Raw genomic sequence first — 27,998 nt, 5'->3', positions numbered from 1 at the left:
ACTCTGGGGTGGTGCTAAGCCGGCGCCAGACCGACCCTCGACTTAGGAGAGGCAGTGCGGTTCCTTTAGGTGCTTCTCCGTTGGTTCCTCCGGCTTCCTCAGCCTCCTCACCACCCGCGGGGACCCGAGAGCTCGGTGTATGCCCCACCCCTGACCCCGCTAGAGACATGTCCACCCCAGCTCGGCGGCGTCTCATGAGGGACTTCAAGAGGTAACCCGCCCGGGACTCTGGGGGCCGGGGGTGCAGGGCGGGGCCGGCAGCGGTCCGGGCGGGCCGCGGGTGCTGGATAGCTGGAGGTTCCTGTGTTGTTTCCTTGAAGGTTGCAGGAGGATCCTCCAGCCGGAGTCAGCGGGGCTCCGTCCGAGAACAACATCATGGTTTGGAACGCAGTCATTTTTGGGTGAGTCTGCGTTCCGGGTGGTGGTGAGGGCTGGGGGACCCGTGTGCCTGAGGCGGGGACTGAGCGAGAAGGTTTGGGGCTCATTGGGCCTAGGCGCCTCCCCGGAGCCTGTGCCTCGATTAGCTCGGTTCCCGCTGCCAGGGTAACCATTTGGGGTTCTGAGGGGGGCGGGGCGGGGAACGGTTGCGCTTCGGCCTGCCTGGGGTTTCTGAGCCCCAAAGCTCTATTGGTAGTGGCTTTGCAACCCGGGAAGCGGTGGTTTACCAGAGGTGGGGCGAGCAGAGCTCATAATAGCCACCTCAGATGAACCGGGGAGAGAGGAGCCCCCAATGCGGGAACTGACTTGTTTCTCTCTGTGTTGTAGGCCTGAAGGGACCCCGTTTGAGGATGGTAAGAGTTTCTTTACCCACCTTTCGGGACCCCGATCTTCTGGGGAAAGGGTTTCCCAGTCAGCCTGGAAGTGCCTCCTACTTAATAACTCGCTTCTCCCTAGCCTCTGTACTAAAGGCTTGAGAGGAGTCCAGCCTGTGGCAGGTTGTTCTGGCTATTGTCCACTTGACTAGAACTGCACCTTTTTTCCTGCTGCTTAAAAACAATCTGAGTAAGGCAGTCACTTTTTATTTTTTTTTCATTTTATTCTTTTTTATTTTAAATTAGTTTACTTATCTATTTTTTTAACTTTACAATATTGTATTTGTTTTGCCATACATTGACATGAATCCACCTATTATGGACTCTATGCGAGAGGGTGAGGGCAGTCACTTTTTAAAAGGAGCATGATATCACTGATGTTAAGGGTTTGTGAAGTTTGGGTTGTGATCTGCTAAATTCAGCACCACCACCCCCTCCATCAGGATACTGGGTTAGGATCAACCCAACCACTTGCTGATAGACTCAGAGACCCCAGGGACCATCTGGTTCAAAATTCTGTCACAAGGGTGGGAACTGTGTTCAGCAGGTGCTTCATGTGTGTTTGTTGGATGTTGAATGGATGCAGGAATCCCTTGTACACAACTGTCTGGTTTCTACAATCTGACATTGAATGCTTTTCAGCCTCACTGCTTTAAGATGGTCTTTAATGGCACCTTCAATAGCCAGTTTGTTGTTTCTTATATTTAAATGAGTTTCCAGCATGTGCTTTTATCAGGACTTTATGATCAGTAATCTCAAGGCAGTTGCACAATTGAGGGAAGCCTTAATGTACTCTCTTACCAGTGTCCAACCTACTTCAAGATACTACACGACTTATAGGTACATGATTTTTAGGTTTAGGTTTGACTTTTAAAGACACACTAAGTTGCCTTTTAAGGACTTTTTAAAGCTTCTTGATTTGATATAATTATAGATTTGTGTGGAGTTGTAGTAAATAATAATACAGAGAGACCTTGTATACCCTTCACCTGTTCCTCCCTCTCCCTTGGTAACATCTTTAATGACTATGCACAACCAGGAAATTGACATTGATATAGTTTTATATGCACTCAATTGTGTGTGTATGTGTGTGTGTAGTTAATTGTTTTTGAAAGCTTAATGCATTTAAAAAAATGATTAAAAGTATTTGAACTACTGATTGACATCTTTAATATTTGAGGTATTTTTAAACAGAAAAGGGTCTTTCTGTTATTTATTTTCTTCTCAATGCCTTATATTCCTTTGGTCACATAGCATTTGAGAGAAATCTGTACACATATGTACACACATGTGCATACACCTCTGTTTGAAGGTGGCAACAAAAGCATTTCTACAAACTACTCAGTACAAACCATGTTGCCAAGTCAGATTGCCTTTGGATGTTACCAACCACAGGATGTTGTGAGGTAAATGAATATCAACCAATTCTAGGATTTGTCTCAAACACTCAGATTTCCCTAGCAGACTGTAGACAGTAACCTAGATACTTTTAGTTTCTTCTCTGCTTTCACCTCCTGGGTAAATATCACTGTTTTTCAGTGCTTTGATAAAAAGAAATGACAGCAGGGGAGTGTGATCCTGAAGGCATACTACTTTGGTGCATGTGGTAAATCATTTGAACTGATCCTGATCCATAGCAAAAGCTAGCTAGGCTTAGTTTCCCTCCATTAGATCAGTGCTGGTTCTTCATATTTAAGCTTTATGTGCAGATTAGCTGTGTATTTGCCTTAGCTCCAGCAGGCTTTATTTTCATTGGCTTGTTTTTTCCTTCTGATTTTATTCGGACTGCTTTATGCTGGGCACAACTTTATTAATAGTACATCGCTTTGCTAGGGGTTGGCAACTTAAATATTTCAAGGGTGCTTCTCTCGCTTTAAGTGGTATGAATTGGAAAGGTACTTATGGAATCCATTATCTACCTGGACCTTCCCCCTTGACATTACTGGTTCTATTTTTGATGATGTGTCTCTCCACCCTGACATTACTGAAAGGAATTACTCAGGCTAAATGACAGTACCCATTTCTGATTCATTCTTTTGAGCAGTTTGCTATCCATGAATGCTTCCTCAGGTGTCTCGAACACTAACCAAGGTTACAAGAATTTTTTTGACCATTTAAAAATACCTCTTATTTACAGCTGGGAAATTTACTGGAAGGGCCCGATTAGGAACAAGTGGCATAGTTGATTTTGCTGTTGCCAATGTATGATATAAATCAACAGCTTCAAAACTACTTTTGCTGATTCCTTGTAAACCATCTGGAGTGGACATTTCCAGAACAGCTAGGCCCAAGTTAAAGAACTGAACATTTAAAAATAGGAACTCTTCAAGGTATTTCGATTTAACTTCAAACACTTGAAGTAAGAGGACTATGTTCCCAAGAGCTTATACTACCAAACAAAACATTGGGGGTAAATGCATCCTCATAAAATATCTTGGCATGTATGCTGAATATGAAGGTTAAGAAACAATGTATTCTCCACTGCATCATCTGAAAATTGTTAATAGACACAGTAAGATACTAGTATTTGATTTTTATAGTGGATGTATTCTTAAGAATTTGGTGTCTTTTTTTAAAAATGAATCACTTAAAGTCCACAAGGGGTGTTCTTAAGGTACATAAATCCTGTAATGAAGAGTGGTTGGTTATTATCTTAAAAGTCAGACTTTTTCAGTCATCAAAAAAAAATTAAGTATATGTACTTTGCTTCCAGCTCAGGGGTCACAAACTGGTGGCTAAGTGGCAGAAAACACCTACAGAGGTGCTTTCTTTGGCCAGTACAATATTTTCAAGTTGAATTTGTGACTGTTTTTAGGCAGAACATACACTAACCAAATTACTCCCTATTGCCATACACCAGCCATTTAACACATTGATATAATTGTCTGGGTCCCTAGGTATAGATGGATTAATTCATACTTTACTTAAAATGTTGTGGCCACCTCAGGAAGATAAAAAATCAGTACAGATTGTGTACAACAATGGTGAGGCTTAAGTTTTCAATTATTTTAAAGCCTAGCCTTCTAAATATTCAGAGGATAAGCTTAGGCTCAATTGCATAACATTAATTCTAGGATTTTAAATATCCTTAACATTTGTTTTGGATCTCAGAAGTTGCATTGAAAGTTGTACTGAAGAGGTTCTCATTGTTTAATGCAGCTAAAAGTATGAAACATCTCTTTAAATGTGTACTTTGAGTAAGATGTGGGTAAGTCCTACTAATTTATATTCATATCGACATAAGCAGGTGGTTTCACTTCTCAAGATACTAAGTAAGCTGTTCTAAATGACTTGATTAAGTTCTTTGGTAGCTAGGTAACCACCTTGTTGAACTTTTCAGCAAGCAGTAGGCAGAAAGCTCAAGTCAAGGGTTTTGTGAACCACCAGCATATGTTCTCAACTTGTGTTTCACTGTGAGTGTTTGATGTAGGTCAGAAAGAAAGTACTATCTAATATTTGAATTCATCAATTGTATTTTTCTTACTGATAGTGGTTTGGATTTTGGGGTTTTGCCTCCTTCAACTGGGTCTAGAGATGTGAAACTGTATAATTATTATAACTAAAGTATCTATGAAGCACTTGTTCTATATCACTGTGTATCTTTCCCTCATTTAAACCTCACAACAGTGTTACATAGTGGGAATTATTATTAACTCATTTTACAGATGAGGAACTTGAGGCATAATAAGGTTAAGTAGCTTCCCCCAAGGTTTCATAACGAGCAAGTAGCAAAGCAAGGATTTGAACCCAGATCTGACTGCAAAGCTTCTGCTTTGCCCCACTGTTTATACTTATGCTTGCCTTCTGTGTGGCTTTACCACCCTTAAGTACCATATTTAATGATGGTTTTAATTTAAAGTACCTGGGAGCTCTGCACACTATTAAATCTGCTCAATTTTAGAGCAATTTCTTGATGATAAATCTCTAAGCTATAATTTAAGTATATATCAACACTGAGCCAAATGTGTTTATACTTGAGATACATAAGGAAGCTCAAAGTTTTGAACTAACACTCATTCCCACTTTTTTCTTGCATATTATAATATTAGTAGAACTGAAAAAGAAGAACTATGCTTTCTCCCTCAAAAATAGGAAGAGTTATGACCAGGTGATGATAAAGGTGAAGTGTGTTCTGATGGACTATAGCATGTTTATCCATTTCAAAATACTTTACTGTTTGTCCTTAGTTATAATTCATAGTATCTTCAGATCTGACTTTTAAATTTTAGGGAGTAAAAATAGTTTGAGGAATACGTCTCCATGTGTTGCATTTTACATTATTCTGAAACTTTGGGACACATGTTCATACCAAGGGCACCTTTGTTAGCAAATTGTTTACTGTGAGTTTACTGGTAGAAAACACACATTTTGGTATTGTTATATGTAACATCTAGGAGTAAAATGATTGTGATCTTTTTTTCTTAAGTGGAAAGGTGGAATGGAAGCAAGGAAGAAATAAATTGCTAACTCTGAAGGAACCAGTAACACATTATAATCTTATCTGAAATGTGGTCTATTGTATTAGAATAAGTAATGTATTAAATGGACCAGAGTAATATAGTGGAACATGCATCACCTTATACCAGATAGTAACTGATTCCTTAAGATTACTTGAAGAAATTTCAGTCAGGAAAAAACAGTTGCCCAGTTGTTTTCTTGAATTTATTAAAACCAATTAAAAATAACATCTTGAAGGAAATAATCTCCCCAAATCACAACTTCCAACAATTCTTTTCTTTTTTTTTGGCTGTGCCTCGTGGCATGTGGGATCTTAGTTCCCCAGCCAGGGATTGAACCCACATCCCCTGCTCCCCTACAGTGGAAGCGTGGAGTCTTAACCACTGGACTGCCAGGGAAGTCCCCCAACAATTCTTGAATTAGATCCAGCTTGTCCATTTCTTATAAATAAGTTTCTAACCTACTATGTTTTAGGGCCTCCCACGACCTTAGTTGACACATATTCAAGAAAAATAATTTGTTTCAATGGTAGCGTAAACAAACATCATTAGAAAGAAATTTACTGGAGACATGAATGCAATCTAATGTGATTTTTAAATTATTTCTGCCATTAATTCCCTCCATTAGTGTGAATTATTGAGTTGGTTTTATAGTGAAGTACCTTGTGAGTCATACTTAAGGGTTTTTAAGAGAGACTATGAAGTTTTTTCTGGCTTACATTCAATTATGTTTTCATTATAGAGTTACTATTACATGAAAAGGAGCCAGGGAACACTTTTATACTTATTCCCTGCTGTTTTAAAAATAATTTGATTGTTGATTTGTATTTCTAGCATTGGTTTTTGAACCTTTGTGCTCATTCTTTCTAGTCCATTTAAAAATCACTGGAGAGTTTAAGATGACAGCTGATGAAAATTGCACTTTATTAAGGTCTTTCAGTCTTCTAAAGGAGGAAGGCCAAATGTTGGCTGTAGTTGCTTGTCATTTTAAGGATGTCTTCAAAATGTACAGGGGCTAAAGTTATCCCGCAGGCAGTAATTTTGAGTTTAATATGGCTATATTTAAGTTTGGGGGAGAATAATGGAAAAACAAAAAACGAATCACCTTTGAGTGGTGGTTCTCACACTGTTCATTTTTAGGGCAGTTCCTAGAGCTGTACCTCTTACCTGGTCTCTTTCCTCTCTACTCTTTATCTTTGCATTATTTCATATAATACTTGAAAAACAAGTCATGTAGCATTAGAAACAAAGTACTACTGAACAAAACGATAAGTGTTTTCTTAACCTTTGCTTTTCTAATTACAGGAACATTTAAGCTTACAATTGAATTCACTGAGGAATATCCAAATAAGCCACCGACGGTTAGATTTGTCTCTAAGATGTTCCATCCAAATGGCAAGTATCACTTTTTAATAGAGTATTCTAAATTGCTGTACTGTTTATTTGGGGAAGTATTCCACATTTCCTATTTATTTGTCTGTAGTACCTGCGTATTTGTGTAGACATCTTGCTATTTTCTGAAAGCTGGACTTGTTCATGGTGGCCTATTGCTGTCTTGGTCTAGGTCCTAGAATGAAGCCGTGAAGGGACACTGCCTTTGTTTGGAGCCTGAGAGCCTCCTAGTTTTGTTGATTTTATCATTTACTTAATAAACAAAAATGTGTTCTTGAGGTTTCCTTTTAATGTAAGGCCAGATTGGGGTAGTTTTTTGTTGTAATTATATTCACTAGCATTTAAAACAACCATTTTCAGCTTTGGATGCATATCAGAATTAGCATGGAACATTTAAAAGCTATGGATGCTCTGGCCTCACTCCAGACCTGCTGAATATCAGATTCTGTGGTTGAGGTCCAGGTATACAGTATATTAGAAAAGTACCACAGGTGATTCTAACTTAGTACTTCACTTTTTTTCCCTTCCTAGTAGCAAGCCTAGAACAACTTGTCTTTTATTTAGGTTAATATTCCAGAGCATCAGATATTTTTATCTTCATGCCAAAATGAAACTTTGTGAACTCTGAGCTATCTTTTGTTATTTCAGATAAGAAGTAGTGTTTAGAAATTTGGTGGAATGAATTTCCCATAAGTCTGTGGATGACTGGGAACCCTGTTTAAAAAAATGTGTGTGGTTTCCTGGATAACAGGACAGTCTTTTCAGAATAACAAGCACTAAGTATCTTCCAGTTTTACACAAATTATATTTGACATTCTCTGATCATCCCAGTTGTTTCACTAGTAGTGATTATGACACTTCTTTTAGGAATATAATCGAGAAGCAGCCTAGGAATCTTTTTTAAACCTCAAAAGCAAAGTATTCTTGACTTTATTTGTCTTGACTATGATGTTAAAACCTTAATGGTTTTGTTACATTTAACATAACCTACTTCTATGCTCTTAGTCTATGCAGATGGTAGCATATGTCTGGACATACTTCAGAACCGCTGGAGTCCAACCTATGATGTGTCTTCCATTTTAACATCCATACAGGTGAATTTTCCCTAATGTGACTATCCTTTGATACACTTATATTAGCAATTGTTTTTTGAAAGTCATAAGTTAAGTAAAAAGTAGGTCATTAAGACCTAAGCCACTAGAAAATATATTTGCCTAGCTATAGCAGACTAATGTAACTGAAGATTATTATGTTGAGAGCAAATTTAGCTGCTACCTAGGATAATTCAAGTGATTATGTCTAGGCACTGAGGAACTGACTTGTTACAAATTGTCTCTATAGTCTCTACTGGATGAACCCAATCCCAATAGTCCAGCAAATAGCCAGGCTGCTCAGCTGTACCAGGAGAACAAGCGGGAGTATGAAAAACGTGTTTCTGCGATAGTAGAACAGAGCTGGCGTGACTGTTGACCTGGGTGGAAGAAAAGCAGCAGCAGTCATAAGGAAAATATGTATTGATGTGTTTGTCATCTTCTTGTTCTTCAGTGTCATTACATTTACTTTATTAAAAGCAAAATAGCTGTTGTGCCGTTTCCATCTTCCCTTGCCAAGCTTTTCCTATCCCTTCTACCCTCTCCTTAAACATCAGAGAACACCCTCTATGAGATCAAATGTACTGTACCTGGGTTACATGCAAAAATTACTAATGCTTAATTTCCCTTCTCTTGTATCTTACTTTCAGTTTTAGAGCAGTTTTGTGTTACTCTACACTAAGCTTTTAAAATGGATTGTTTTACAAGTGGTGCTTTTGCATAGCTTGATGATGGAATGTTATTTTTAACAAAATGATTGCTGAAGCCTTCACCCTGGCTGGTCCTTCACTTGTGTTAGATTTAGAAATGAATTTTTGGAATATGGCATGTAGAAAACAGGGAAACAAATCCTTGTAAACATCCACTTTGAAAGAGCAGTGGAAGCTTAAAAGGCTATGATACTAAGACTTAATCAATGTGAACTATTTTTTACTGTAGGAAGGAGAATGTTAAAAGACTTGGGCAAAGGAGTGCCACAATCACATTAACTCACACATCCTCTCCTTGCAAGATATTCACTGGACACACCCAAGCTAAGTTTCAGAATACTGCAGTCTTCTAGATTTTCACTTTTTAAAGAGGTGTGGGAGCAGAGGAATGGAAACAATCATTAGTTTTTAATTAAGCTAGGAAGGTTGGAGAACCTTTAATCTTTTTAAAGGAGCTGTTCTGCCCTATGTAAACAAATTTATAATCCCACATTGTTTTTCTTTTAGTTTTAATTAACCCAAGGAAGGGAACATATCTGTGGCAAACTATTTTCCACTCAAATCCTCAGTTAATGCTGCATGCTTTAGTTTCTTCCTCCCTTTCAGTATTATAAGGACCTTAAAATCAATGTTTGCAGTCTTTTCTTTGAATATTTATACTTTTAGACAGACAGTACCTTTAAGTAGCAGTGTGGGACAAGGCTTGTAAATGTTTTGTCTGATGTTCCATTGTCACCTTTTATGCATTTATCACTCTTTTAAATCTAACTTTGCATAAGTAACCCATGTAAAAAATGTACATTTTTCAAAACTTGTAAATAAAAATAACCTTAAAATTTTGTAGTCAACGTATATTTTAGCTGAGTATGAATACAGATCCTGGGAGAGGGAAAAGAGAAGATATTGCTGGAGAGGACCTTATTCTTTTCAGTCTTAAGTATTTCATGCTTTTTAAAACATTCTAACAGAATGTAGAACTATTCAAAGTTATTTCAGCATATATTATAGGCAATTAAGGGAATGAAACTGCTAAGTGGGGAGAATTAACCTGGAGATTTACCATCATCCTTAGAGACCAAGGTCTAACATTGATCCTGACATTCCACCTCTTTAAAAAAGCCTCAGCTTAAAAAACAAACTACTATAAAATGGTATTTTAAGTCTCGAGTAAAGTTTGGGAATACAGGTATGCTCAGTGTTACCTTGTTTAAACAAAACTTTTTCTGAGGAGCAACCTAGTTCATTTTATAGAGACAAGGACAATGACTCTGGAAACTCACTTAACTTGGTGGTGGGGGGCAGTGATAAATGAAATTTAAGTCCTTCTGGTGTATGTAGCCACTCATCCTCTAAGACAAGGCATTTAAAGGAACTTCAACGTGAGGGAGCTCATCCTACATTGAACACACGAACTGGTTAGATTCACCTGGGAATAACGTCCTTAAATACTTTCTCGTGAGTTCATTTCTGCTTCTAAGTAGAATGACATTAAATCAGTCTTTATTTTGCAGATTAGTTTTACATAAATTTCTTCATCCTACTGGGTGGGTTTTTTTTTTTTTTTGGCTGTGCCACATGGCTTGTGGGAGCTTAGATCCCTAACCAGGGACCGAACATGGGCCATGGCAGTGAAAGCGCCAAGTCTTAATCACTGGACCACCAGGAAATTCCTGTGATTGGGTATCTTGAATATTGGCACTGTTACTCATACTTCAAAAAATTAAGGTGAGATTGGGAATATGCATGTTTATTATTTTTTTCTTTTGTACACCTGAGAAACACTATTCCCAGTATCTTTCATGAGATAATCCTTTTAAAATCTTACAACAGCGTCAACAAACTGACTTCCCCAAAGCATCACATCTATGGTCAAAGGCACCACAAATCATTCATTTCAAAGTTTAATGCAGATTTGCCTTTTTTCTTTACAGTTTTTTTTTTTTAACAAACGCCACAGGCTGCCTCCATACACTAATTTATAACAATCACAAATTTAAAACACATACACGAGGTCCCCTTTCAAATGGCAGATTGAACTTGAATCTTCAATTCTGCACCTGCTGGTATAGCAAAGGGGGTATGATGAAGAGCCAGAGTTGAGTCCTTTATTTAGGACCCATCTCCAGTTTCAAGTTACTCATAGCACAGTGAATAATGTACTATATACTATTTTTAAAAGAATCCCAACAGAATGCATGAAATTTCCATTCATTTTGTAATCAAAGGGGAGGGAAAAAATCTAAAGAGTAGATCTGTGAGCCTTAATGCTATAAATATATATGTAACTGAAAGCAGAGTTAGTTCCTCAGTATAATTTATTCAAACAAAACTTAAAGCTGCTCATGTACCTGTGCAGGTTTTATAGCAAGGTTACAGTACTGGGTTAAAATGACTGCTGTCTCATGTCTCAAAGAAAGGGAAAATATAAGAACCAACAAAAAGGGGACAAAATAGAACAGCAAGGTTGTCAGCAGCTCATTCTTGCCAATCCCATTTCTCAACATATTCTCAAGCAGAGTTAAGATGATTTCACCCTAGTTCCATATCAATACCAAGGCTGATCCTAAGAAGTTAGGAAATCTGGACCCTCAAACTGAACCAAATATATACTTGGCCCCATTGTTTCAGAGCTTAACTAACTACATTAATATTCTATTCATTTTAACTTATACAAATAAACCAGATTTATATAACATTACCCTACTCCTCTGGCCCATGAATCATTTTGGGAAGAGGAAAGAAATGTAAAGAGAGAAAGTTTTTACACTCAATCTCCAAAGCCACCCTTACCCAAGAGAGGTGCTGCTGCTGCTGCTGCTAAGTTGCTTCAGTCGTGTCTGACTCTGTGCGATCCCATACACGGCAGCCCACCAGCCTCCCCCGTCCCTGGGATTCTCCAGGCAAGAATACTGGAGTGGGTTGCCATTTCCTTCTCCAGTGCATGAAAGGGAAAAGTGAAAGTGAAGTCGCTCAGTCGTGTCCGACTCTTAGCGACCCCATGGACTGCAGCCCACCAGGCTCCTCCGTCCATGGGATTTTCCAGGCAAGAGTACTGGAGTGGGGTGCCATTGCCTTCTCCACAAGAGAGGTGAAGGTGCACTTTTCTAATGCACTAACTGAACCATAGCTTCTCAGAGTTGGCATGAGACTAGTAGGTAAAAAAATAATCCTAAAAAAAACTATCAACATTTTAGGTTAGTTCCCTTTGCCACTGTTAAAAGATTAAGGGCCAAAATAAAATGCACACCTCATTTCTCATCTTACCAACATTATGAAAGGCCAGACACAGTAGGACAAAAGTTAGTGGAAGGCAAACATCATATACTGTGTTAATCATTGTAGGTGACTGAAATCCATAGAGATCCAGGCATAAAAGAAAATCCCCTTCTATTTTTTACATATTGATTTAAGTACAATGGACAGCTTCTTAATGCAAAATATATGTAAGAAGGGAAAGGAAGTTGTTCATTGTGGGCCAATTACATGTCAAGTTTGGTGCTAAATGTTTTAAGATGCTGTAAGCAACCTAACTGTTCTAAATATGAAGTCACTGGAGGTGTTTATCAATATTCACCTCTGAATATTAACACTTGATTTACCTGAGATACAAAAACAAAATCATGTAAAAGGAAACAGCCTAAGATTTGGCTGCAGCCAGCATGTTCATCCCCAGGAAAAACATGATGGGTGGCTGACTGGCTGTTCTATCTGCTAAGTCATCATGTTCGTCCACATGTGTTCTAGTGTTGAAATGTTTTGTGCAAACACCACTTCTCTTCTCCAAAGACTCAAAGTGTTGCTACCAGGCTGCTTCCCAGAAATGAGCACACCACCACAATGATCAGCTTTGGCTCCTTTTTATTCAGGAAGCATACGCAAATCCACTTTATACATTTTTTTTACATTCCAGAAATAAGCGAAAATAGCAGTTTTAAATATGTTACAAAGTTGGCTTTGGGGGCTAAATAAGCTTTTCGAGAGAGGACCAGCCAACTGACCTTTTCATCAAAGCACCAATGTATCTTCAGTCTTTTACCAAGCTCCACCACAGCTGTGGCCACCTTGGATGTGTTGTACATCCAAGCCACGTGAAAACTGTAACAGAGAGTTGCTGCAAGTCTCTCTGCAAGGCACCAAGAACAGACAGTTCCAGCTTCCTTTCTTCAGACTGAATCAAAATTTTGGAAACTTTTCAATTGCTCTCTCAAGTAGTGCTCTCTCAGCGTGAAGACTAGAGTTTGTTAAAACTCCTATCACAAGATACAGTAAATCACTTCCAATATTCTGGAAACCGCATGGAAGAGTTATAAATAAATGAACACTAAAATTACTTTAAGAAAGTTTTACATCATTTAGTTGATAAGGACATTTACACATACAGCACAATTTACTGTTAAACATTCTATACCTGGCCTCACATAAAGATGAAAATAGATAATACAAAATGATCTGACATTTTCAGTTAAGTTTGGAATTAAGACTCTAGTTTTATTGTAGTCAACATCAATTTTACATATTGTTGCAGATTGCTGTGCTATGTCCTTTAAAATGGGAATCTTTTTCTTGAGGTGAAATTCCATTTGGATACGTGTTCTTGCTTTGTACAAACCACTAAAATCTGAGGGACACAGCAATATCAAAGACACAAACAGTAACTGCACAATATTATCTGTTGGATTAAGCTAATACAAGTGGACAGTATTCTTCAAGTTGCAATATCTAATAAAGCACTATATGAAATGAACAAGGTGAAACATCTTAAGAATGAATATACTTTGCAACCAGTACATGTAGCATCACTTCTTTAGTTCATAAACCTGCCTCAGGCATCTGCACAATAAATTAGCAAGATCTCAATTTGCTTGAGGCATCACCAGCTCGTAATGCCCCACTTGGCCTTCCTGTTTGAGCTGGTCGAGTAAGTCCTCCTTCCGTCTTTTTCTTCCTACTACCAGGTACCTGTCATGCCCCACCCCATGAGACTTACTCTTAAGACCATACTTCTGGGCGATCTGATGTATTTGCTTCCGCTCATCATTAGTCAGCTCTGTAGAGAAAGTTAAATCCGTGTGGCTCTCAGAGCGGGCATAGTTTCTGATGATCTGTTCAATATCTCTCTTGGCAATTTTATTTACCCTCTCTACATCAAGACCAAGCCCTTCCCGCTTATGCTGCTCTTTGACGGAGATTGGCTCCCGAATGCCTTCACCAGATTTACCTAAACCACCACCCGTCCAACCCATCTTTCGCAGCAGCTGATTTCCAATGTTATCTTCTTTGATTTGTTGTTTATAAGCCTCCTCTGCTGAACGGCCTTGAATTTCATTTCTGGAAATCACATCTTCAATAGCTCCTTTCTTCAAGTTGTTAATGACAGTCGGCTGGGTCTTTTTGAGGGTTTTCACAGCTTCCCCCGCAGCTTCATATTTGACAGTTTTCTTCACTCCAACTGCTTCTGCAATTACTTCACTCTCAAGAATCACCTTGCATTTCCATCGGAGGCCTGTCATTCTTTCATAGACATATTCAACTGTCATTCGGTTAAACTGAGCTGTGTCATTCAGCGTGCACACAGGATTGGAAGAATTCTCATAAACTACAAGATCCTTTATGTCTTTCTTCTTTCCAGATCCCCTGGGTGAAGAGCCTGTTTGGCATTGTGAACTTTTGACAGATGGATAAGTGGGCTGTGTTTTTTGAAGGATTTTCAAAGCCTCATCAGCAGCTGCATGTTTACTTGTTTTTTTGGTTCCATAACCTTCAGCTAAGCAGTGATCTTGCAAAAACACTCGACAACGCCATGTACGATTTGGCATCATCTCATATTTGTATTCAACAGACATTTTGTTGTATGAGGCAGAATTGTTAAGGATACCAATTGCATCATTTGCATTTTCTGTAAGGATAAAATTGGTCCAGTGTTTGGCGGAAGCATTAAAAATCGGCTGCCCAGAAGCATCTTTAGCCAGCACCACCAGCTCTTCTGGTGGTTTCAGAGCTGGAGGAAAGTCATATGAAGGCACGCCAATCTGACACACCACAAGGTCCTCTCCAATTGTGTGCTTGAATTTCCGTCGGATAACCCTAACTTCAATACGTTTCTGCAAGAGTTTTACAGCTAGCTCAGTAGCTCGATCCCTGGACCCATTCTTGCTGCCAGCATAGCCTGTAGTTAAGTAGATGTTCTGACATCTAACTTCACAGGCATAACCATCTGTTAGAAGTTTTTTATTTTTGGGGATGTCAGCAGGAGGGATTTCTTTTAAAGGAGCATATATATATTCAGGATTTGTCTTACACGCCTGAATACAACGAGTTAACATATAGGTGTAATTAATTTTATCAGATCCAGAAGTCATCTCAGGATTAGAAAGGTTCTTCCAGATAGTTGCTGTTAATTTTTCAATAAAATACTGCTTCTCAGCTACCAATGACTCAGGAAATGTCTGTGATGGTGAAGGCTCAGGAGGTGACTGAGAGTCTGCCTGCTGTGATGTGCTGCTGGGGGCAGGGTTCCCACTGTCAAAATACATGTTGGCTGTGACAGGCTTGTCTTTTGTGAAAATAAATCCTGATGAATCACAATACTGAGAATTCCCATCTTGTATACTGAAAGAGTCTTGAGTATAATCTTGGTAGATGTCTCTTGGCATGTTGGCAGAATGTGTTTGTTCATTTCTCTCTTTTGCTTGAGGGCCATAAGGATCTTCCTGTCTTTCATCTTTTGAACTACTAGCTACAAAATGTACAGGCTCAAAACGAGGTCTCACATGGAATTTGGAACCGGCTTGCTTTTTAGGAGGATTTTGACCTATAGAATGAGTGAAATTTACAATTCGTTAAAAAGGGATATTTCAAAAGAACCAAGCAGGAAAACAGTACCAACCACTTTTTTTTTTTTTTTTTGCAAGCTGAACTGCTGGTAAAAGTTATGTCCCATCACAAAAACTTCAGGTCATTTAGGTGAAGGGACTCAAATATCAATGTAAGATTCCAGCATAAGGAGAGAATCTCCCTGTCCTTCCACGTGTAAGGGAGGAGACTTGACAGAAAATATGCCATTGACTCAAGTATGCAGGTCACCACCATGCACGACGGGTAGGTGCTTCTGCATCTAATGAGTTAAAGCACAGGTGAAATGTACTGAGTAAGAGGATGTTCCACTATGATTTCATACCACCTGTGCTGAAAACCTCCCTTCTTAAGGACTGCAAATGGAACAGATGGCTCTAATGCAACAGAGATGATGACCAGAGGCATTTACAAAGCCTCTCTTTTGTACCAGAAGTGACCAACTCTGTGATGGTGCTTTACATAGTTGCGACTAAAAAAACAATCAAATAAAAAATATTTGTCAAAAGATCCCAAAGATTTTCAACTTCAAAATCTTAGTTCTGACCTATTCTGCACAAAAAGGTGTTTGCTATATTTTATTCCTAGAACAAACTTCAGCTGGAAACTAATGATTTATAGAGGATATCAAATTTAAAGCTATGGAAGAACTCTGCTGAGGCTATACCAGACACCAGAGCTTTGTCCCTATAACACTGTTTAGTAGAAAATTGGTCTACCACAGACCCATCCAGGAGGATTTAGTTACTTAGATGCTTAAGGGAGATTCCATGGCATGGAAGCATTACCCTTCAAGGATATCATTATAGCATGAATTCAGTATTCTTAGCTTTCAGTTCTATTTAGCATCCTCAAAAAAAAATATACAAAGTGAAAGTTAAAACTTTTACGGTGTGTAAGATCTGATGTTACCAATGTTATTTAAAATCATATACCACACTCATATCATTAAAAAAGCCATACTGTTTCTTCAAATCCCACCTTCCGGAAACAGTATACTCACCATCACATGTTGAGAGGTGACGTTTTTGACCTTTGGAGGGCTTGGACAGCATCAGATCATATGAAGGCATCTCTCCAATATCAATACCTTCAGCCATTTGGAGAATTTTTTCCATCAAGCGTGGGCTGTACCTATTTAAATGAACATAATCTACAGTTAAAATAGACAAGAATGCAGTTTTTGAAAAAGTTTCTAGATAACCCATCTTATAATTGTCCCCACGGGACTTTACTAACAGAGTGTAGTGGCTATAAAACTGAAGAATCTGCCCTAAAATAGTTATGTATCAAATGAGCAATTATGTTACTGTCATTAGAAGACATACAAACACAAATATTAAGACATTTAGAAGATCTTATCGTTAATTTGAATTAAAAGCATCCATATAAACTTGTAATTTATTTTTCTCTACATATAGACATATATGATGATAATATAAATATGTTAATAATTACATTAACATATTTACAAAAGTACTAAGAATGTTAATAAGAGATGGATTGTTAACATCCAGATTATGGTTTCTATCATTTCCCATCAAATGGAATCAGAGTCCTGAAAGAAGTGGCTGGATCCAAGCCTGGGCCAAGAAATGTGGAATCTGGGAGATATTTTCATGCCTGGAAACAAGGAAGCTGTCAAAGATCTCAGGGGTTGTTGTCAAATGTACTCAGAAGTGAGCCAACTTGAGTATCAAGAATAACCACAGCGTATTGAAACACATCAAACACGTTAAAAATCCATTAGTTCACAGTAATACTTACAAACTCATTACTGGTCACCTTTGGAGGATGGTGGGGAATCAAGTCATTATTCCCAAAACAAGTAACATTAAAAGAAGAAAGCAAGCATTTATCCAGCATTTTCCTGTACAAATTGTACCTCAGAGAAAACTAAAGAGTTGATGAATAAAATCTCCTTTACAGAAGCATTCCAGCTAATAAATGAAAGAATGATAGATTCCTACCATTTTGAAACCCATAATGCAACAATAAATGATCATCAATGGCTGTGAAGTTTAGCAAGGAGAGATAAGAACGCCTTCCTAAATGAACAATGCAAAGAAATAGAGGAAAACAATAGGATGGGAGAGACTAGAGATCTCTTCAAGAAAATTAGAGATACCAAGTGAACATTTCATGCAAAGATGGGCACAATGAAGGATAGAAATGGTATGGACCTAACAGAAGCAGAAGATATTAAGAAGAGGTGGCAACAATACATACAAGAACTATACAAAAAAGATCTTAATGACCCAGGTAACCACAATGGTGTGATCACTCACCTAGAGCCAGACATCCTGGAGTGAAAAGTCAAGTGGGCCTCAGGAAGCATCACTACGAACAAAGCTAGTGGAGGTGATGGAATTCCAGTTGAGCTATTTCAAATCCTAAAAGATGATGCTGTGAAAGTGCTGCAACTCAATATGCCAGCAAATTTGGAAAACTCAGCAGTGGCCACAGGACTGGAAAAGGTCAGTTTTCATTCCAATCCCAAAGAAAGGCAATGCCAAAAAATGCTCAAACTACTGCACAATTGCACTAATCTCACACGCTAGCAAAGTAATGCTCAAAATTCTCCAAGCTAGGCTTCAACAGTATGTGAACTGAGAACTTCCAGATGTTCAAGTTGGATTTCGAAAAGGCAGAGGAACCAGAGATCAAATTGCCAACATTAGTTGGATCACAGAAAAAGTAAGAGAATTCCAGAAAATCATCTACTTCTGCTTCATTGACTACGCTAAAGCCTTTGACTGTGTGGAACACAACAAACTGTAGAAAATTCTTAAAGTGATGGGAATACCAGACCACCTTACCTGCCTCCTGCAAAACCTGTACACAGGTCAAAAAGCAACAATGGATTGGTTCAAAATTGGGAAAGGAGTAGGTCAAAGCTGTATACTGTCACCCTGCTTATTTAACTTATATGCCAAGCACATCATGTGAAATGCTGGGCTGGATGAAGCATGAGCTGGAATCAAGATTGCTTGGAGAAATATCAATAACCTCAGATATGCATATGACACCACCTTTATGGCAGAAAGTGAAGAACTAAACAGCCTCTTGATGAAGGTGAAAGAGAAGAGTAAAAAAGCTGGCTTAAAACTCAACATTCAAAAAATGAAGATCATGGCATCCAATCCCATCACTTCATGGCAAACAGATGGGGAAACAGTGACAGATTTTATTTTCTTGGGCTCCAAAATCACTGCAGATGGTAACTGCAGCCATGAAATTAAAAGACACTTGCTGCTTGGAAGAAAAGCTATGACCAACCTAGACAGTGTATTAAAAAGCAGAGACATTACTTTGCCAACAAAGGTCTGTCTAGTCAAAGCTATGGTTTTGCAGTAGTCATGTATGGATGTGAGAGTTGGACCATAAAGAAGGCTGAGCACCAAAGAATTGATGCTTTTGAATTGTGTTGGAAAAGACTCTTGAGAGGCCCTCGGACTAAAAGGAGATCCAACCAGTCAATCCTAAAGGAAATCAGTCCTGAATATTCATTGGAAGGACTGATGCTGAAGCTAAAACTCCAATACTTCGGCCACCTGATGTGAAGAACTGACTCATTGGAAAAGACCCTGATGCTGGGAAAGACTGAAGGCAGGAGAAGGGGATGACAGAGGATGAGATGGTTGGATGGCATCACCGATTCAATGGACACGAATTTGAACAAGCTCCAGGAGATGGTGAAGGACAGGGAAGCCTGGTATGCTGCAGTTAATGGGGTCGCAAAGAGTCAGACACAACTGAGCAACTGAACAACAATAAAAGCTTATCAGGTAAAAAGTTGACGGGGAAGAACCTAGAAATAGACCCACACAGACATGCTCAAATGAAAGCAATCCAATGGTGGCAGGACAGTCTTTTTATCAAATGGTGCTGGACAAAGTAGGCATCCAACCTAAACAAACAACCTCAACCTAAACCTCACATCATATATACAAGTTAACTCAAAATGCATCATATACTTAAATGTGAAACTAAAAAGTTTTTACAAAAAATACAGAAGAAAATCTTCAAGATCTCCAGCTAGGCAAAGAATTCTTATACTTAACATCAAAAGTATGATGCATAAAAGAAAAAGTTAATAAAATGGACTTCATTAAAATTAAAAAATTTTGCTCTTAAAAGATCCTGTGAAGAGGATGAAAAGACAAGCTACAGAGAGCAAGAAAATATTTACAAACCATATACTTGACAAAAGACTAGTATCTAGTATAAAGACCTCAAGACCTCTCAAATTCAACAGTAAAATATATACACATATATAATGTTTATATGTGTATATAGTATATATATGTGTGTGTATATTACACACATATAAATGAACAAAAGATATGAACAGAACATTTCACCAGAGAGGATATACAGATTGCAAATAAGCAGATAAAAAGAAATGTTCAACATCATCAGCCACCAGGGAAACGCAATTTAAACCACAATGAGATATTATTCCATATCTATCAGAGTGGCTAAAGTGAAAAATGGTGACAATACTAAATGCTGACAAGGATGCAGAAAAATTGGGTCACTTGTACACTACTTGTGGGAATATAAAATAATATGGCCACTCTGGAACACAACTTGGAAGTTTCTTACAAAATTAAACATACAATGACCTCATGACCTTACAACTGCACTTTTGGGCATTTATCTCAGAGAAATAAAAGCGTACGTTCACACAAAAAACTGTACACAAATGTTCATAATAGTTTTATTTGTAACAGCCCCAAACTATAATCAGCCCAGATGTCTTTACCACACACCATGGAACATTTCTCAGCAAAAAACTGAATAAACTATTGATACACGCAGTATTGGGTATGAGTGGGAGGGAAATGGATGTGGTTATAAAAGGGCAAAGTGAGGGATCCTTGTGGTACTGGAACTGTTCGATATCTTGATTATGGTAGTGGACATGCAAACCTACACCTGTGATAAACTGTATTGAATCACACACACAAGTATTAGTAAAACTGGAGGAATCTGTGTAACAATGTCACAATGTTACACAATTGTAATGTTATACAATGTTACAACAATTGTAACAATGTCATTATCCTGATTATGATACATTAACTTTGCAAAATGTTGTCACTGGGGGAATTGGGTAAAGAGCACAGGGAATCATATTATTTCCTACAATTACAGGTGAATCAATAATTATGTCAATAAAAATTTCAATTGAGAAAAGCTGGTGGAGAACTTTATAATCTTAGTCTCACTAAAAATAGGACAACCAAACATGTGTCCCCGATGTGATATGACAGGGCAAAGATCTAAAAAGTGTTCTTGACCACCAAATAATTACACCCAAACCTAATTAAGCCCCTAACTCCTAGAAACATGTTAAGCATCACAAGAATACAGCCAGCCAAATCCATAATGAAGGAAACACTATGTGACAGTCCATTTCTTCATCAAATAAACAGCATGAAAATAAAAGGAGAAGGAATGGTTATAGGTTAAAGGTAACAGATCAATCCGATATGTATGGACCTTGTTTGGACCGTGGGTCAAACAAAGCATTCTGAGACAAATGGAGAAAATGTTATTGGATGATTTCGAGAAATTATCGTTAATTTTTCTGAGTATGAACAATGGTATTATGACTCTATTTTTTAAAATTATCCGGTACAGATATATACTAAAATATTTGCAGGAGAAATGATGTCAAGGTTTTCTTTAATATATTCTGGACTACCTCACACCAAATACTGGGGGCAAGATGGAATGAGAAGGGTAGCATGACAGACTGTTGATAATTGCTGAAGTTGAATGATGCATGCATGAGTGTCCACTAAACTCTTCTACTTTTTTGTGTTTGATTTTCCCTCATAAAAAGTTTTAAAACATACAATTTTAAAAAGGACTCCTTATGAAGTCCATTTGCACTTGACAGAATATCAACTTTCTGCAGAGAAACAAAAATATGGGCTCAAGTAAAGTTTTGGTTATCATGGGATCTACTCACTCTTCTCACCTTCAGAGCCTTTCCAAGCCTAAGATCAAAAAAGACTTCTGGTGGTGTGTGAGAAGAAAGTTCTTCTTTGGGCAGGGGCAGGGAGCATGCTGTGCAGCTTGCAGGATCTTAGTTCCCCAACCAGGAACCACTGGACCTCCAGGGAAATCCCCAAGAAAGTCCTGAAAGTGAGTAACTAGCACACCTCTACATGAATAGGCTCTGAACTTGAAGGAGGATAACATTTTCCATTTTCAACACAATAGGTCCTGCACCCATCAGATGTCTTTCCTTGCAAAGCAGAGAAGTGACATGGTGGCCGTCTCTGACAGATGACCTGGAAGCTAGCCCGGTTGTAACCCACACGTCCCACTGATAACTTCTGCTGCTAACACCAGCATTTAAATGCCATGAGTAATTTTATTTTTATTTACTCTTATCTAAACATCAAAACGGAGAAGGCAATGGCAACCCACTCCAGTGTTCTTGCCTGGAGTATCCCAGGGACGGGGGAGCCTGGTGGACTGCTGTGTATGGGCTCACACAGAGTTGGACACGACTGAAGCAACTTAGCAGCAGCAGCAGCAAAAAGCATAGCCTAAAATGTCATACTATATATATATATATATATATATATATATATATGTATATATATATATATATATCACTTTCATTAAGATTTGGGAGTAGGGACTTCTCTGGTGGTACAGTAGATAAGATCCTCTTGCCAATGCAGGGAACACAGGTTCGATCCCTAGCCCGGGAAGTTCCTAGATGCCACGGAGCAACTAAGCTGGTGCACCACAACTACTGAGCTCACATGCTGCAACTACAGAAGTCTGCATGCCCTAGAGCCTGTGCTCTGCAACAAGAGAAGCCACCGCAATGAGAAGCCCACACACCACAACTAGAGAGTAGCCCCTGCTGGGAGCAACTAGAATAAGCCCGCACACAGCAACAAAGACCCAGTGCAGCCAAAAATAAAATAATTTTAAAAAAAGATTTGTGAGTACAATTTCTAAGGTATGAGATGAAAACAAAAGATTATGAAAATGAGATGAAGTCTACAAATCTTAAACTGGTATTGCCACTTTTGCTACCCAAACTGGTACTACAACCAAACCACTCACCTTGAATTCCAGTCAAAATTCTCCAGACCTCATAGACTGATTCCAAATATGGGATCCAAGTGTAATGGCATGTATGCCATTCAGTGTGCATGAATGATGCATTTGGGGCCCACTCCATTCACATTCACTTTTTCTCTCTGGTTTCTTCCGGCATTAGTAATGATTATACCTACTCACTGTTCCCTATTCATTACATCTGCCACAAAATGTAACATCACCCATAGGCTATAAAAATAAACCTTTGTGTTGGTTGCCAATACAGTCATCTTCTCAGCCCTTTATTAGGAAGTCATAATACTGAAGAATCCCAACCAGCTGGAATAATGGAACAGACTGTGTAGTGCCTAACACTTGACTATTCAAAGAACAAATACTAATCTTTACATTAATCTTTAATTAATCTTTACATTGAAGGCCACTAGGATTTCAGTCCTATTTCTAAAAATTCTCCAAAGAGTACCTACCCAGGGATAAAGAAGTGGTTCCACAAATCTGAAATAAGCTAAGGCAGTAAATAAAGCTTTCATCACTCAGTTTTCCACAGTGCATTTTTTTAGTGGATTTAAAAAGTAACAGCTTTACTCCAGAAATTTTAGAGAATCCATCAAGAAAATGCCTACAAACCCAACCACTGATAATTTCATTCACATTTTGGGGTTTACTTTTTATTCCTTTTTCTATGCTTCCCATACCACCTTCTCCCCACCACTGCAAAAAAAAAAATCATTATCAGATCATCTATGTTAATTTGTAATCTGCTGGGATTCTTTATTGATGTTTTTCTTAATTTATTATGTCATAAGCTTTTTCTCCATGTCATTAGCACATGACTTTTAATGGCTACACAGTATTTTATCTTATGGAGGGATCATGATGTAAAGTACCATTAAGGCAACTCCAACAAAGTAATTTCAAGATGTATGCATACTATGCATTTACAACCCATTTGGTTGTAAATGTTTAAAAAAGAAAACCAAAAAGCCCCAGCCGGTCTTTAAGGTTTTCAAAGGTAGTTTATCATGTATCAAGCTTTTTGGAAATCACACTGTCCCACCATACCTAGCATACAAAAAGATGATTTCTAATGGACAAAGACATCTGACTTCATGAATCTTACATTCTTGAAAAAAGACACGTGCTTATAGGTGTATACTTATGCTATACAATGGCACCTGAAATTTAATAAATATTCAGTAATGATGCTTTCTTTCAAATTAAAAAAAATTATTAAACTGCTCTACTACGTCCAAATTTAAAAGGTGAGGTTTGAAAACTAAGCAAATGTTAAGATTTCCAAGTATAAAATTACTTACACAAACCCATTCATAAGACTCCTAACATAGTGAATAGCATACAACTAAGATTACTGATATAGCTTTTAAAAGCTCCCACTCACATTTCATCAGCTGGTGACTGATGCACTCTACCTACTATGTGCAAAGTTAGTTTCACAACATGAGCCCAGTCAGCATCTTCCTTCCAAACGTCAGTCTCACATCAACAGGAAGAGACAAATAATCAAGGTGGCAAACTGGTTTCATTTTAGGATATATTTTCTCTATTGATTAATATCTCACCAAAAGTCAATAGATCAGGATTCTGTTTCTTTCTTTTTTTGGATTCTGTTTCCAATACTACTGATGAAGAATGACTGGAAAGCTGAATGCTCCAGTTGACCAAATGCTCTGCTTTACTAAATACACATGCACTATCAACAATTTTAAGTAAAAATTGCACAGGTCCCTTGGCATTCATATGAACAATTATGTCTGTGCTGTAGATGAGGTTGATAAGACTGCACTAAATTTTCATTAGCCACAAGATATATGTTAGAAATGGCCTACAGAAAAAAAAATCTTAACACGTTGTTTATTTTTATGAAACAGACAAGAAAAGGTGAAGAGAAATAATTTCAGCTATTTGAGCTTCCTGATTGCCTAGACTGAGGGAAAAAATGATCAAAAAGCAGATTAGAAAACATTGTTTTATTTATCCTATAAGGCAACGGTTCTCATAGTGTAGTCCCTGGATGAGCATCATCCATTACCTGCGAACTTGTTAGAAATACAAATTCTGGGGTCCTACCTCACACCCACTGAATCAGAAACCCTGGGAGTAGAGCCCAGCACTCTGTGTTTTAAGAAGCCTAAGATTCTGATGCTGCTTAAGTCTGAGAAACATGTTACAGATGGTCAAGAAGATATTAAAACTTGTTCCCTGAGAATCACCACTATCACCAAAAGGGATGAAACATGATTTGCTCCCCTGCTCATGTGAGCTCCTCCTGGCTTGGTCTTATGATCAAAGAGTTTTCAAAGCTATCCCTGACCTAGGAGTTCTTTCAGTCCCAGCTAAATTAGAACACAGAAAGTCCTGCGAGAGGGATCAAAATGCAAAGAGTTCTCTTCTGGCTACTGTTTATAATCTGTTCTAAAAGTCAGGGGATGGGCCTTCAACGACAAATTAACAATTTCAGTTTAGAATAGGCTGTGTCACCATGCATTCTGCAGTTCCCCTGGGAGAAAAGAAGAGCCTTCTGTCACAGAAAAATAGACCAGAAAACAAGAGCTCTGCCAACACCGACGTTAACAAGTACTGGAATACAGATTTTACTCACCTGAAGATGACAGCTAACATAAAGCCTGCCTCAAGTGGAAGATTACACTTGGTCCCTAGCTTCCAAGATTCTTTACTGCCCCTTCCCTTTCTCCTATATCTAAGTTAACAGATAGAATGTAAACATTACTCTTCAGTTAAGCTATTGGGTAACATTATAGCAATTCTTGTAAGTTTTTTTCTTAAAGGATTCAGATTTCCCATGGCTTCTGTGATATTAAGGGCATCTATGATTACAGGATAAAGGTACCATTCCAATTGCCAGAACAATATTGTTAAGTGCAGGTCAGTTAGATTTATCTGATTTGAGGCTTCCCAGTCATAACCAGTTCCTCCAGTGAAAGTCATTATCTCTGGAGGCAGGAATTACACTAATCTAGAGAAGACAGAAAAAATATTTTTGTGTTATGGAAGCAAAACAAGTATCACACTGGATGCTATCTATGTTCAATAATTAAGCATTAACCACAGACAATCTTATTTATCTGTATCTGTTACAATCATTCCTGGAACTGAACTGGTTGAATTTGATCTGATCATTTTCCATAATTTCTCATCCTTCCTAAAAAATTCGCCCTGAAGCAAGTGTCAAAAAAAAAAAAAAAAAAACCAACCCTCTCAGTCTATCAAGGAATGATTAGTCTAGTATAGGGCCGATTTGAAGGTTCTGAAGGACAGTGGTCCAAGTAGTCTGTTTAAAAAAAAATGCGTTGGAACCATACTGCAGTCTCCATTGAACGCAAAGAGCTTTCAAAGAGGCCTGTTCAGAACAGGCACTAGGTTCTAAGAAAGGGGAGAGGGGCGGGCGAGGGGAGGGGTGACAAACACACACCTAAAACCTCACTCAGAGGCCAAATGTTAATCCTACTGATCACATTTAAGGTGAAATGAGGGCAATCCGCTTTTACAGTAGATATAACCATTTCTTTGTTTGCGTCCAGACACATTATGCGCAAATCTATAAGCAAGGCGGACCCTGCGGCTGAGAGACCTCATACAAACTGCCTCCCCAGGAGAAGACAGTAAAACCCAGCTAGGCGGCTGCTATTTAATCTAACGGGAATGGAAAGAGAGAACGCTCAAGAGACTAGGATTAGAACCGCAGAGCCCCTCTCCTCTCCCTCCATAGACCCACGGAGCCCCGACTGTCGAATATTCTCTGCGGATACCGCATCCCTGGAAGGTCCTACGCAGGTCCGAGGTTCTGCTATTCGTCATTTCCCACGCCCTCCAAAACACCATCACAATGACCACCTCTCGGCAGTCCTCTCCCAGGCGCTGCTTCATCTCCATCCCTGGTCCTGGAGAGGCCTCTCCCGCGATCCCTGCACCTTTCTAGCTGTTATGTCATCCCCTAGCTCCGCCAACCTCCACCCCCCCCGCCCCCGGCCAACAGTGGAGTCCTCCAGCACCTCCAAATCTCCAGTCTCCAAGCACTCATCCATACTCGCCCCCGCCCCTTCCCTATCCCGACCCTCTTCACCGATCCCCACCCAACCCGGGTCCCCAGCCCGACCCTCACACCTTACTCACCTGCAGCCCAAGAAAACGTGGTTGGTCCAGGCAGCGGAGAGCGCGAGGAGCTGGTCTAGGGCAGCCCCGGGATAACTGTGCAGGTGCCGACAGATGAAGCTGCGCCGCAGAGCCCACTGCCAGTCACTTTCGTGGCTATAGCGCCACTGCTCCAGCACTGGCTCGGGCGGGGGCGGCGGGAGGGGCGGCGGCGGCGGCGGCGGGAGGGGGGGCAGCGGCGGTGGCGACAGGAAGTCGCCCCCCAACAGCAGACGTCCGCCAGCCATCTTCTCCGCCCCCAAGCAGGGACCCCAGGGATGAAGCCGACTCCCGACCAGGAGCAAGCGGGAACTGGAGGTTGGTGGGAGGGACCGGGTGAGGAGGGGCGCGCCGGGGGCGCGAAGACCAACTCTCAGGGAACTGGAGTGTGTACGTGAGAGGCAATCGTTAAAAAGGTAAAGTCGATCACAAGCCCCCGTCCCGGCAACCCGGGTACACGCCCGCTGCACTCCTGCAACTCGTGGAGGAGCACGAGGGTACCCGGCACAGTCACACGCGCGCCGGGGAGACCGAGCAAGGCCCAGCGCTCCGCACCTCCGGCGACCCTCAGATTCACGCGCTGCGCGGGGAAAGAAAAAAAAAGAGACACCTGCACGCTCTGCTCCCCCTTCTCTGAGTTCTAGTCTACCTACCCGCGTGCCGCCCCGAGGTTGTGAGGCCAGCGCGCGTGCGCTGCGGCTGTTCCCTAACTTCAAAATCCCGTTGCTGAGTCTCGCGCGACGTACATTTTTTTTCCCTTCTTACGACTACTAGGGGCCTTTGACGTACTGTGGTTACAAGCGTGGGGCGGGGCTCCGGGAAGGGGATTTTTGGAAGATTTTTCTGAGATTTGGAAACGTGGTTCCGTTAACTCCCTAGAAGGCTCCCTCAGGTGACAGTTGGCAGCAATAGGTCGCCTGACGCTTTTTCCTGGGTTTCTGACAGTGGGAGGGACTTGGGTTTGAAATGGATATCACACTTTTTTTTTTTTTTAATGTAAGCTCTCCGAGGCGCCCTTTCTTCAGAGGATAGCTTGAAAAGCTATCTGTGCGTCGTGCACCATTAGCTTTGTTTTATTGTGAAGTGATAGTAAAAGCAAAATACTTAAGAAAAAACCATCCAAACCCACTTATCGTCCATGCTGCTGCTGCTGCTAAGTCGCTGCAGTCGTGTCCGACTCTGTGCGACCCCATAGCCGGCAGCCCACCAGGCTCCCCCGTCCCTGGGATTCTCCAGGCAAGAACACTGGAGTGGGTTGCCATTTCCTTCTCCAGTGCATGAAAGGGAAAAGTGGAAGTGAAGTCGCTCAGTCGTGTCCGACTCTTAGCGACCCCATGGACTGCAGCCTACCAGGCTCCTCCGTCCCTGGGATTCTCCAGGCAAGAGTACTGGAGTGGGGTGCCATTGCCTTCTCCG

The 27,998-nt window shown here is 39.7% G+C and overlaps 2 protein-coding genes across 4 annotated transcripts; one reads left to right on the top strand and one right to left on the bottom strand.

Annotated features, from left to right (window-relative positions):
- UBE2A (ubiquitin conjugating enzyme E2 A) lies at positions 1-14,550 on the top strand. 3 transcript variants are annotated; one of them, XM_081567905.1, is made up of 6 exons: positions 1-211; positions 321-401; positions 766-791; positions 6,575-6,664; positions 7,667-7,755; positions 14,092-14,550. In XM_081567905.1, the coding sequence occupies exons 1-6, from the start codon at positions 168-170 to the stop codon at positions 14,131-14,133; spliced, it is 372 nt and encodes a 123-aa protein (XP_081424031.1). In that variant the 5' UTR covers positions 1-167; the 3' UTR covers positions 14,134-14,550. The 3 variants fall into 3 exon arrangements, with proteins under 3 accessions (XP_081424031.1, XP_081424030.1, XP_081424032.1); XM_081567904.1 differs by lacking the exon at positions 14,092-14,550 and adding an exon at positions 8,003-9,298; XM_081567906.1 differs by lacking the exons at positions 6,575-6,664; positions 14,092-14,550 and adding an exon at positions 8,003-9,298.
- NKRF (NFKB repressing factor) lies at positions 12,304-27,260 on the bottom strand. The gene is made up of 3 exons (XM_081567903.1): positions 26,565-27,260; positions 16,318-16,448; positions 12,304-15,273 (listed from the first exon to the last, which is right to left on the bottom strand). Exons 1-3 carry the CDS (start codon positions 26,828-26,830, stop codon positions 13,316-13,318), a joined length of 2,355 nt encoding a protein of 784 aa, XP_081424029.1. The 5' UTR covers positions 26,831-27,260; the 3' UTR covers positions 12,304-13,315.
- Positions 27,261-27,998: the final 738 nt, after the last annotated feature.

This window comes from Giraffa tippelskirchi, chromosome X (genome assembly GCF_054371585.1).
Source record: "Giraffa tippelskirchi isolate mGirTip1 chromosome X, T2T-mGirTip1v1.2.pri, whole genome shotgun sequence".
Lineage (NCBI taxonomy): Eukaryota > Metazoa > Chordata > Mammalia > Artiodactyla > Giraffidae > Giraffa > Giraffa tippelskirchi.
The sequence above is the reverse complement of the archived record's forward strand: the minus strand, read 5'-3'. Positions and strand labels throughout refer to the sequence as shown.

Excerpts from the sequence above, each read along its gene's own strand:
- NKRF (XM_081567903.1), bottom strand. The coding sequence starts at position 26,830 with ATGGCTGGCGGACGTCTGCTGTTGGGGGGCGACTTCCTGTCGCCACCG. Across the intron at positions 16,449-26,564 it reads CACGTTTTCTTGGGCTGCAG|GTACAGCCCACGCTTGATGG; the intron begins GTGAGTAAGGTG and ends TCATTTAAATAG. Across the intron at positions 15,274-16,317 it reads TCACCTCTCAACATGTGATG|GTCAAAATCCTCCTAAAAAG; the intron begins GTGAGTATACTG and ends CTCATTCTATAG.
- UBE2A (XM_081567904.1), top strand. The coding sequence starts at position 168 with ATGTCCACCCCAGCTCGGCGGCGTCTCATGAGGGACTTCAAGAG. Across the intron at positions 402-765 it reads TGGAACGCAGTCATTTTTGG|GCCTGAAGGGACCCCGTTTG; the intron begins GTGAGTCTGCGT and ends TCTGTGTTGTAG. Across the intron at positions 6,665-7,666 it reads TAAGATGTTCCATCCAAATG|TCTATGCAGATGGTAGCATA; the intron begins GCAAGTATCACT and ends CTATGCTCTTAG.